This window comes from Aptenodytes forsteri, unplaced genomic scaffold (assembly GCF_000699145.1).
Source record: "Aptenodytes forsteri isolate BGI_AS27 unplaced genomic scaffold, ASM69914v1 Scaffold284, whole genome shotgun sequence".
Taxonomy (NCBI): domain Eukaryota; kingdom Metazoa; phylum Chordata; class Aves; order Sphenisciformes; family Spheniscidae; genus Aptenodytes; species Aptenodytes forsteri.
The window spans coordinates 3322529-3334222 of NW_008794445.1; the positions used below are offsets into that span (position 1 = coordinate 3322529).

An 11694-nucleotide genomic window follows, 5' to 3' on the forward strand; every position below is an offset into this window, starting at 1 on the left:
GCTGGGGAGCAGGCGTGGAATGCTGCCTCCTCCTCAGCCCCGGCCACCCTGGCCCAGTCACCCGAGCTGCCCCATGTGCTCCATAAGACACTTGGCACAAATTTGTGTGGCCGCTTTTTTTTTCTTCTTCTTCTTTAAATCAAGCCATAGCAACATGTGTGTAGTCAGCAAATACTCTCCTGTCACCCTGGCTTTGTTTGCATCCCCAAAACAGCCATAGTACCGCTCTTGCATCCAGTGCCACCAGTTTGTCAGCTGGATCCTGGTAATAGTCCAAACCTGTTGCACGAGGGTGCGGAGGAAGTAGAGAGGCTGTGTGGGCTTGCACTAAGGTAGAATTTGAGGAAAAATGACCCCTGGACTGGATACCAGCAAACATTTCCAAAGAGTGATTCCTGCTGGAAAGATGGTCTTCCAGGTGTAGTTTGAAATGCAGCTGTCATCAGTGATGATGAAAACCCCTAGCTCTGTATAGGGCTGCAGGTCTAGGCAGAAGGAGGTGTTTGGGTGACGTGATTGCTTGTTCTTTGGAAATAGGGACAGATGTAATAGCACATGAGAGGAGCAGGAAGTGGCACCTTTTATATGTCAGTGGCATTCTTCCTCCCCAGCAAGGTACCAAGGTGCATTTGTTGGATGTGTGGCTCAGTACAGGTCCGTGGGTCGCCAGAGTAGCTAATGTTGGGACAAGAGATTAAGTACCTGAGAGTGTGGGAGACATAAGGGTGCTGGGAACTTTCATCCTAGCTGCCTTGAAGTGTGGATGAAGTCCTTGAGAGATGAGTACCTCAGCCAAAAGGCTGGCTAGACTTGAATTTAGAAGATGGGGAGAAAAAATGGAATCACTACTGACCCATTTCCTGAAACATCTAGTAGTATTGTGATGACTTTTTATATCAGTACTAATGAAAAATTGAAGTGCTTATCAAAATGGATACTGCTTGTCAATACTTGGCAATCTGCATTCCTCCTTCAGAATCCTGAACTGAGGGGAAGCAATGAAAACACTGAGATGTAAATGGAATAAAGTAGAGAATATTTACTGTAGTACAGTCAATACAATCATATACTGAAAAAATGGAAGGAAACAAAATATTTCTACTACTTAAGTAGTAAATGAAGATTATCCTGGCTACCAATATGCTGTTGGATTGCTTTGAATATTGAAGGCAAGCCCACCTATTTTGTGAATTTGCAAAAGACCTGATTATGTTTTTTGTGGGGAGGAATAAAAAGGTGCTATGCTTTTCTGCATAGCTTGTCTTAAAGTCCTCATTCTGAATCAGTTTTCTAAAATTGTCATGGAAACTTGTAGCCAACCCTTCCCTTGAAGTAGCATGGGACAGAGATATTCCTTTTTGTTGTTGTTTTTATTTTATAAACAAAGTCTTTGAAAGGTTAATTTGGTTGTACTTTCAAATTTTTATATTAGGCTTGCTGGTAGGTCATTGCCTAGTAACCTTTTTGGAGAGGAGATTGTTCAGGAGTCAGCGAAGGGTAGCATTAGAGATTATTTTAGTTCTTGGCCCCAACTGCTCTGGGGGGTGATTACTAGAAGAACTGCTGGGAATAATGGAAATTCCTCTTAACAAAATGGCATCTGGATTGGCCTTTCTGCAAGGCACTGTCCTTTCCATCAGAATTGAGGATGTGGCATGAGCTGCATCCTTGCCTCTGGATCTTGAATAGAAATGCAGATGTTTACATTTGTTTCACAAAAAAAGGGGACTATGGGAGTTATCTTGTTGTTTCTAAAGTTTGGAGAATTGTGTCTGGGAGGTATGTGGGAGGAATGTATCACTGCTTTCTAGTAAGCTTCTGAACTCATGATAAAGAATTACTCTGGACTTCTAAGATTTTTTTTTTTAAATATCCCAGCTTTTCCATTTAAAAAATGCATGGGATCTTGAGGAATAACAAGGATTTCTGTGTGCTGTAAATTGAGTCAAAACTATGTTTTTCTTTTTCTTTTTTTTCCCCTCTCTCTAGTGGAATGCAGTAGCTCTGTGGGCATGGGACATTGTGGTTGATAACTGTGCCATTTGCAGAAACCATATTATGGATCTGTGTAAGTAAATGGTTGACGGTTTTGACTTGTATATGATGCACAGCTGAAATTTCCCCTGTTGAGGGTATAATTCAGCAAATGCAGCTTTCAGTTAGGAACTAAGTCTTCACAGTGCAAATACTAAGCTCTATTTTATGTAATGCTGAAGTCCTGTAATCTGTTTTTGTGACCTCTGTCACCATACTGCTTTTCCCTCACCCTTCTCTTGTAAAGAGTAGAATCACTTGGTACCACATCTACAGACGAGATGATGTTGCTGAGTGTATTTGGGATGCAACAAAGAGGAAAAGGAGTCATAATAAAGAGGCAAGAGGAAATGAAATTATTCAGGGTCAACAGGTATTGCTCACAAAGAGAGGTATTAGTTTTCAGAGTTGGGGATGTTGCTATAGGTATCAACTTTTTGATGACACTCAGTAGGATGAAATCTTGCAATACTTTCTGTGTCTGGCCAGGAAAGGCTTGGACCAGTGACTTCATTTGACGCTTCATTCTACAAAAACTGCCTTGCATAAGTTAGTTAATGTTATAGTATGGGGAATTTTGTGGCCACATAGAGAATTAATTGTTCGTTTACAAAGGAGAATAATCAAATGCTGAAATAAAAAACAAAGTATTGCTAGTATTGGTTTGAGTTTTTGCTGTATAATCTAGATGGTTCAATATGCTTGCTATGTAGGAAAATAAAGTGGAATTAATGGAATTAAGTGTACAAATTTCTGTTGTGAAGTAGGTGTGCATACACAAAGTCACTGGTTTCAGTCCTGTAAAAGATTGGTAGTGAGTACAAAACCATTCCACCCCCCCAAACTGACAAGATATTGTTGGCACCATAACTGTCCATCTTGTTTGAGTCATGAAGGACAGAAGACCTTTTAATATACCCCAGCCAGAAATTTGCTAGTACTACTAAAATGTGGAACCCCCCCAAAACAAGAACAGGTACAGCTACAGTGTCTGGGAATGGCCTGTCATGATCCCACTGTGATAGTTTTGTTGCACTTTGTTTTTATGCAGTAGCCCTTGGAACTACTGGTAATGGTAACTTACTGTCAGTAAGCCTATAGGAAAATAAAACGTTTCAGAAAAATGAGACCTCAAGTTTATAGTAACAACTAGTGAGAGATGCACCTGATTTTACATCATATTTGAATAATAATTACAAAACTACTTTCAGAAGTTTTTTTTAAAATAAAGAGAAAACACGCTGTAACACACAGGGCTGAAAATGGGTTAAGCAAGTTCAATTCTTTGCTTTGGGACAGATATGTTTGTATTTTGAGCCAGCTACTGCCTATCCATGCCTCAGTTTATTCTTGGTTATTAGATATGGAATGATAACACTAAAGAGAAGCAAGTGAGAATAGGGGTTATGAAATATGCCAAGGTCTTTTGACGTAAAGATTTCCTTTTTAAGTACCTCTAATCTGTACCATCTTGAAGAGTAGTTGAGGTGGACACTGGACTACTACTTAGTCTCTCAGATTTATGATATATTAGAGAGGAAAGCATGTCACTGACAGGCAAAAGGAACTTTAAAGATTTGTTAGAACATAAGTTACATTTATGGAATTTACAAATGTATAGAATGAATAGATAAAATCCTGTAATTCAAGATAGTTATTCATGGTAAGTGGGATATGTTGTAAGATAATGGATGCTGGTGTGTTTCATTCTATTAATCTGCCTCAAAATTAATAGTGCCTCCCATGAGAGACCAAATACAGTCTCATATATTTGCTGTTTTTTATAAATAGCAAATAGGACATATGAGGATGAAGGAGAGATGTGGAGGAGCTGGAAGAAGAATGGACAGATGTTATTTTCCAGTAGTGAGTTTTGTGTGTCAGTTCTTTAAAAAAAAAAAATATCCTACCAAAAAGGGGGTGGGGTTGAGAGTGTATGGGTAGATTAGGAAAAACAGTGAAGGAAGAGGGCATAGGTAACTTTCTTTTTCTTTTTTGAGTTGCTCAAGCATAACACGTTATTAGTTTGGGTATGAGGAATATTATAAAAAGCCTGGACTGCAAATGACGGACCAAAATTGACAGTATACAGAGTAGAAGGGGTATCTAAATTGGTGTTCTGAGATCAGTGTTGGCTCTGGATTTACTTACTTCCTTGTTACAGATCATTAATGTTGTTAAAAAACACTTTAATTAGATTTTAAAACATAAGATGTGAAGTGATGGGAAATTGAGGAAAAATTAATAGAATATGCAGGGAAGAACAACACAAGATTCAATTTGATAAAATGCAGGATACAAATGCCTCCCTCTCCTAGTGATGAAGAGAAACCTTGAAGGGGAAAACATTAAAAGAGTGATAAGTAACACCAGCCATGCTAATGGAAGATTGTTAACCTTATAAAGTCAGGCATCCAAAAGCTAGGATATAATAAGGTTAAGGTGTCATGCCGTTCTTCTCGTGTGTGTACATTATGACTCGGTAATAATATGGTCAAAGGATTCCCCCCTGCCCTCAGTATGTTTTGTATTCAGTGTACAGAAGGAATGAGTAGATTTTCAGTGTTTTGTTTTCATTCTTCTCTGGAAAGACCCAGGTCCTGGGTCTCGGACAGGCTTGGGAGCATCGACCACCTCTCTAGGAAGCCTGTTCCAGTGTTGGACCACCTTCTCGGTAAAGAAATGCTTCCTAATGTCAGACTAAACCTTCTCTGGCGCAGCTTTGAACCATTCCCACGTGTCCTATGACTGGATACCAGGGAGAAGAGATCAGCACCTCCCTCTCCACTTCCCCTCCTCAGGAAGCTGCAGAGAGCAATGAGGTCACCCGTCAGCCTCCTTCTCTCCAAACTAGACAAGCCCAAATTCCTTAGCCACTCCTCATAGGACAGCCACTCCTCATAGGACAAGTAACAAGTGTACTTCAAGTTTATTAGCCTGGTTACGTGTTTTTTCTGTCTGTGTTTTCTGAGTGAGTACATGATGTGTTGTGTTAGCCAAGCTATGTGTATTTATTTCTCTTCTTCCCAATAAGTCAATCCCTTCATGACATGATTTTAGAAGGCAACATGTAAAGAGAAGGAGGAACCCGCCACTCCTCATAGGACAAGTAACAAGTGTACTTCAAGTTTATTAGCCTGGTTACGTGTTTTTTCTGTCTGTGTTTTCTGAGTGAGTACATGATGTGTTGTGTTAGCCAAGCTATGTGTATTTATTTCTCTTCTTCCCAATAAGTCAATCCCTTCATGACATGATTTTAGAAGGCAACATGTAAAGAGAAGGAGGAACCCATACAGTTACAGTGGTTACCGTTGCTCAAGCAGAAGCCGCTTTGAAGAGCTCTTATCATCAATTTTACCAGTGCATTGGGCTGTTTACTGTAGCTGCAAACAAAAGACATGTACTTTACTTCTGTTACCTGCCATTATGGCTACTTAAATCTTGGGCTATTTTTCTTGTTACATAAACATACAGAAGATTTCTGCAATAGAAAATGTATAGGAAGAGGGATGGTTCTTAAAAGATGCCAAGATTCAGAAGTTACCGTTATATAATATGCATTTCTGTAACTCCCTGAGTTGAAACGCTTCCATTGCATCTTTCACAATTATTTACAGGTATTTCAGGTTTTAGCTGTATCTTTCTGCCCTCGCCTCCAGATACTCTGTCAAAAGCAAGGCAAAAGAAGAGCTGCTCAGTATTCCTCCAGTACCTGTTACTGTCTGACTCTTACCGCTTCTTTTGGGTCAGCAGCTGGTAAATAGCTTCTCTTTCTTTCAAGAGCCAGAATCACCAGCTTTCTTCTATGACAGAGAATGTTCATTGTTTTATTTCTTTGTTGATATATTGTCCTTTTTTGAAATGAGGCAAGTAGGAGACCAAAAAGTGCTTCAGCTTTTGGGAAACCTTTTGTTGGCAGTCAAAGGTAGTAGTGCTAGCAGTAGTCTCCAGCCTGGAGACTACTGTTTGATGAGGGAGTTAAATCTGTGTGTCTTGTTGGAAGGGCCTTATATCACCACCAGAGAACTCCTCCTCAGCTATTTCTGCAAAAGTTCATCTGTCCTCTTAAGCTTTTGGGACTGTCGTGTTTTAGACTGTACTTGCTGGTCAGCGAATGTTTGAGTAATACTAAAATTAATTTCAGTGCTGCTTTTCTTCCTTACCTAAACCACCTTTCTTCCCTCTCACTCCCAGTCAAAATAGAGAGTCCTTTAAAGCCTGGGAAAAAAAAAAAGATAATTGTATTGTGTTCCAAAGCCTACAGCTCACAGGTTAAGGCCACTTAGGGGGGGTGGGGTGGAAGACAAAATGACATAAAAATGGGCTAGATGGACTTCAGATCTAATATGCCTAATATCCAGTTTCCAGCAGGAAAAGAGGAGAAGATGAGTATATTGTGTGCTGGAATATTTACCTTGCTTTCAGCAGACAGAGACTTCCTGAGTTAAAGTCTGCTTACCAGTTGACCTTTATTCCTTCAAATGAATTTCCTCTCCTTTTCCTATTACTAATCTTCTCACCATTTTCTGTTACTGTACGGACTCATGCCAAATATTTAAAACCTGATATAATATGCCCCATGATACTCAGCAAGACCATGAGTCTATACTGCAGTAACAGTAAAATTGTTCCAGCAATCTTGGGTCAGATTTTAACAAATGTCCAAAGTAATTGAAGCTCTTCAACGTTCTTGAGCATCTTCCATTTTCTTAATCAGATTTAGTTTTATTGCTCTATGTATTGAGGGCTTAAGGAATTAAGACATCATCATTTCAAGAGCACTGGATTTTGTTCTCTTCTATAGGCAGGCCAGGGATTGAGCTTTGGACTTGCTGCTGTGGTATATCGTATCTTGATGTAAGCCATATAATAAAGAAAGGTTCATTCAAATCTTGCAGAACAGTTGTTGCTACTGAGTTTCTTTAGACCTCAGTCTTGTTTTGAGTTGTTCCTCGTGACCAAGGTTAACTGATCTCTCTCACGTCTCAGGAAAAACGGGCCTTTCTCTTGTTTTGTTCATCTCCACACCTGAGGGAGAGTGAAAAATGGAGAAAGGGATGAATGGGACAGAGCAAATAAAGGTCACATTTTTCAGCCAAACCTGTGGGGTTTGAAAGTTTTTGAATCTTTAATTGGTGAATCAAATTCCTTTTCCTCTGGGCATATTTAGGCACACTAAAAGTGAACAGAGAATTGGAGCTCATTCAGACATTTTCTTTGCCAGGAAAAAAAGAACTGCAAAACAAGCAAGCAACAAGCCCATGTATCGAGTTCTAAGCTGATCATCTATCAGCATGTCTTTTTAAAGCATTTGGGCTTGACTTTTAAGGAAAGCATCCTTTTGCAGGAAGTAAAATGTTGGTCTCATAGGTTTGTGCTGCTGGCTGTGGAGGAGTTGGAAATACCTTTTTTTTTCTCCTGAAGTTTCTTCTTGAGCTGGAGCAGAAGTGAATTTTTCAGTCTCTAGAATGGAGAACCAGGTTGCTGGATTTATTTTCTCAGTGCTGTTCTTCCTTCTTTTCTCTCTCTCGTCTCCTTCATCCATGCCATCTGACACAAAAAGTAAAACATAACCCAAACCCATAAATAGTGTTTATCTTTTCTGGGATCATCCTAGGTGTAAAAAGCTCAAGCTCTAAGGTGTAAAAAGTTCAAAAAATACATTTTAAACTGTATTTTTATTGTGTATTTTTGGGCTGTGCTTAACTGTCACAAGACTATAGAAGAGAGCCCAGCAAACTCCAGCATTACAGGAGCAAATTAATTTGTAAATATAACAGATAGTATAAAATGCCTGATGAGACAGTGAATTTATATTTAGAGAAACCTGGGTAAGAAATTTAAGTAAGCTTTCTTTCACGGCTCTGCTACTGCAACTGATCATCAAAAGACATCTATTAAAACACGAGAACAAATTAAAAATATCCTTAAAATTTGGAAAGCAGAGACATGTTACCGGTAGATGAGCTATGTGCTCTTGCCCTCTGGAAATTTGGAATACTAAAAATGTAGAGGAAGGAGGAAAGCAGGATGAAGTATATTTTGATCTGGTACTTTTGGAAAACAGTACACATTAAACCAACAGCTCTCGACACTTCTGATGTAATGAACGCAACAAAACAAAGAGCTCTTCTCCCCCCCGCCCTTGCTATTATGAAGAAATCTAGCAGTTGGTGTTGCATGTACATCTTCTACTCCTGCATATATGTGTTTAATCTTTGTTTTCACAGGCATAGAATGTCAAGCAAACCAAGCATCAGCTACCTCTGAAGAGTGCACAGTTGCATGGGGCGTCTGCAATGTAAGGAAAACTGTTTTATTGCGGAGCTCACGTGTGGTGATGCTATCCCCTTCTTTCATGACTCGGGACAAAACAAGTTCTATAAAAAGTTTCAGATAATCCACCAGAAAAAAGAACTTTGAAGAAAAAAGAAGAAAGAGTGAAAGTTGGAGAGGGGTAATAGGGAAGACACAGAAGAGAAGGGAGGAAGATAGGCCTTTACCCATATTTTTTGGAAGCATAATAGATCTTTAATGTTGAGCATGATTTTCCTGATCAAGGTTCTGCCTAGGGGCTATGCCTTTTTTTTCCTGGAAATAGGATTACTTGGATGTCAGCATGCTTGATTTGTCTTTGTGCAGGCTGATTGGAGTCGTCAATAGGGGGTAACGAGGTGATTTGTTTCCCCTTTTGGAGGAAGATCAAATTGGTTCTAGTGTATAATCTCCAGCTCTTCAATTTGTTGCCGTATGCACTCCTTCATACATGGTCCCACTAGCATGTGAACTCAAACTTGCATACCTCTTAGCTAGCCTGGGCCTGAGTTGGAAGATAAAATTTTCCATAACGGAATAACTACCTGTTCCTCAGTCCCGTCCTCACTATGCTGTGGGATGAAGTTACAGCGTGATAATGCTGGAACGGGATTATAAATGTTGCAATTCTGTTTGTAGAGGACAAGAGCAACTTTTTTAACCATGTCAGAATATTCTAGTGTCAAAATTATGGTTTTGTGTGCAAGAGTTACCACAAGTGGAACCTTGTTTTTAAGTAGCTGTATGGGGTATGGAAAAGGATGTCCTTATTAAAGACGTAATAGAGATTTTTTTTTTCTTTCTAATTTTGCAAGTTCCTTTTTATTCAGGCTTTGGTTTGTCCAGAAGACTGGCAGAAAACTTCAGCATGTATACATACGTATCATCCCTGCTACTCACTGTGAAATCCTCTTTCTTGTCTTTCTGATTATGCTTCTTATCAGCATCTGCTCTGCCAATTTTAGCAGCTGCTGAACTATGCGTTCTCTCCTTCATCAGAAGTCAGCCGCTTGCCACTGCATGCACTGTGGAACAGGCTCCCTGCTGCCATTTCACTAATGTTCCCTTCCTCTCTGAAAACGTGGATCAATTCCTTGTTTACCAGTGAGCTGGCTGATTAGTCCTCCCCACCTTTATCTGCAAACACTTGCTACTCTCTTCTCACTGTGATGCTTTCCATGGTAGTTTTCACATTGAGATACATTCATGTGTTCTGAAATGATGTGATCTGAACTTTCTCTTCCAGCATGCTTTCCACTTCCACTGCATCTCTCGCTGGCTCAAAACTCGCCAAGTATGTCCGCTGGACAACAGGGAATGGGAGTTCCAAAAGTAGGTATCCTGCACAGATTTCAAGATGAAAAATCCAATTGTCCTTCTGTTAATAGAAATGATCAATGTCAGATATGTGGGTAATCTCTCTCATTTGTGGGTCTGAGGGCATAGTTGCTGTTGGGAAAGGTTTTTTTTCCACCTTGCTGTATAGGGACCTTTTCTTAGTCACCCGGTGGTAAATGAGCTCTGAAGGAAGCCCAAATAGCTGCGGGGTAAGTGGGAGTTGTTAAAAAGTAGTGATTTCTATTGACATTCTCTCTGAAGAATGGAGAGCAGAAGAGAAATGGAATTCACTGAAAGTGGAGCCTCAGGTGAATGCTATACTGCCGCATGAGCAATTTCGGTTTAGAAAATGACCTGAATTTAGCTGCTTGTGTTCCAAAGCATTTCTGCTGAGGTGCCAGATGTCTTACTGGGTCCCTCTGTATCTTGGTGGTTTGTTTTATAACTCTAATAGGCTCAGAGATTAATACAGCTGATTTCCTAGCATCTGGAAATCGAATATCCATGCAGCTATTGCTACAGCCTTGGCCTATTTATTCATAATTTTGGTATTCTTTGTTTTGTTTTGTGTTTTTCAAAGTTCTGTTGTTAGAATAATAATAGGAGCTCCATGGATGGGTTTTTGAGGGGTAATTGTGTTTTGAGAGGTAATTGTACATTGAGAGTAGTTAGGAAGTTTGCCTGTCACTTGCTTCATTCTGCACCATTTATCCATTAATCTTTTCTTAACTGTGGATTTTCCCTCTCCCCACCCCCTTTAAAATGTAAACAAAAAACAACCCCAAACATATTAATTCTAACAGGAGTCCAGATTAAAACAAAGCAAAACAGATATTGTAACTGTTCAGGATTGTCTCTGGGATCTGGTTCACAATCAGTTGTGCAAATCGTCATTGACGTGACAACTTGAGTACCATAGTTTTGATGTTAAGATGTTTTAATGAACACTTAATGAAAACTGAGCCCACGTTGCCTGGCTAGTGACTTAATATTGCATGGGCAGCATGATGAGAAATGGAGACGTGAATGAGTATCTTCTTGTGGGTGCTCAGTAATACGTCTGGGGCTATGACAGGCTTTGGCCTTGTTTTCACGCAGGGTACGTTTGAAGTGGGATTCAGGGCAAAAGATGATGATACCGAAGGTCTCTTGCAGATGATATTGTGGATTGCTCAGTCTCTCTTCTAACTAGTATCTGGATAGACTTTTGGGGGAAGTGAAATGTGGAGAACTTCCTAAGGTTTCCATACCATGGCGTTTCACCTTCATCTGGTTTACATGATAACTACATCACGGTAGAATGAGAATAAATCTGCCCAAGTCAGCACTAGTATGAAACATAATTTTTTAAAAAGCATTAACATATTATGTATTTGCAGGTATGGACACTAGAGAGATGGTGGCCACGCTTCTTGTTACGTCGTCAGCCTCAGTTGTTCATGTCACTATGGGTTTGTTTTAGCAACTTGAAAAATCAGTAATGTATACGATTCTTCTTTAATCTTAATTTCTCCCTATTGTATACCATTGAATAAAATCTTGCTGGAGCTTCCCGTCGAAGTTTTTTCTCTTGTGTTCAGGAGTGGGCAGTCGGTGAACGAGGGAGGAGAATTATCTGGAGACTGGGGATAAGCCAGGCAACTCCTAAGCTGGGCAGCTCTTCTTGTTGCTATGCCCAGTTTTTGACTGTGGGTTTGGTCTTACTCCCACGCAATTGAGAACCACACCTCTGGCTCACTGAGGTCAGCATTAAGCTCCATCGTGTAGTGCAATGGGTGCAGGACTTGGCCTGGCTAAGTGTAATTTATGCAAATAGCATTTCATGCGGACATGCTTTCTTGCAGCTGAGTTGAAATGGTGATCTATACAATTAGGGGTTGTGTCATTGTTAGAAACTACTCTCTCTTGCTTCTGCTCTTGAGTTTGACGAGACCAGCTCCCCTACAGAGGAAAATTTCACTAACTGTTCCCAGTTCCGTCTGTTTAGCTTGGGGGACATTAACTGAG

The 11694-nt window shown here is 40.0% G+C and overlaps 1 protein-coding gene across 1 annotated transcript in view; it reads left to right on the plus strand.

Annotated features, from left to right (window-relative positions):
- Positions 1–11244, plus strand: part of RBX1 (ring-box 1) — a 20574-nt gene extending 9330 nt beyond the window's left edge. Inside the window, exons 4-7 of the mRNA XM_019474813.1 lie at positions 1990–2068; positions 8265–8335; positions 9596–9681; positions 11067–11244. Of these exons, the coding sequence (XP_019330358.1) occupies positions 1990–2068; positions 8265–8335; positions 9596–9681; positions 11067–11079 (249 nt within the window). The 3' untranslated portion in view covers positions 11080–11244. The remainder of the gene's footprint in view (positions 1–1989; positions 2069–8264; positions 8336–9595; positions 9682–11066) is intronic.
- Positions 11245–11694: the final 450 nt, after the last annotated feature.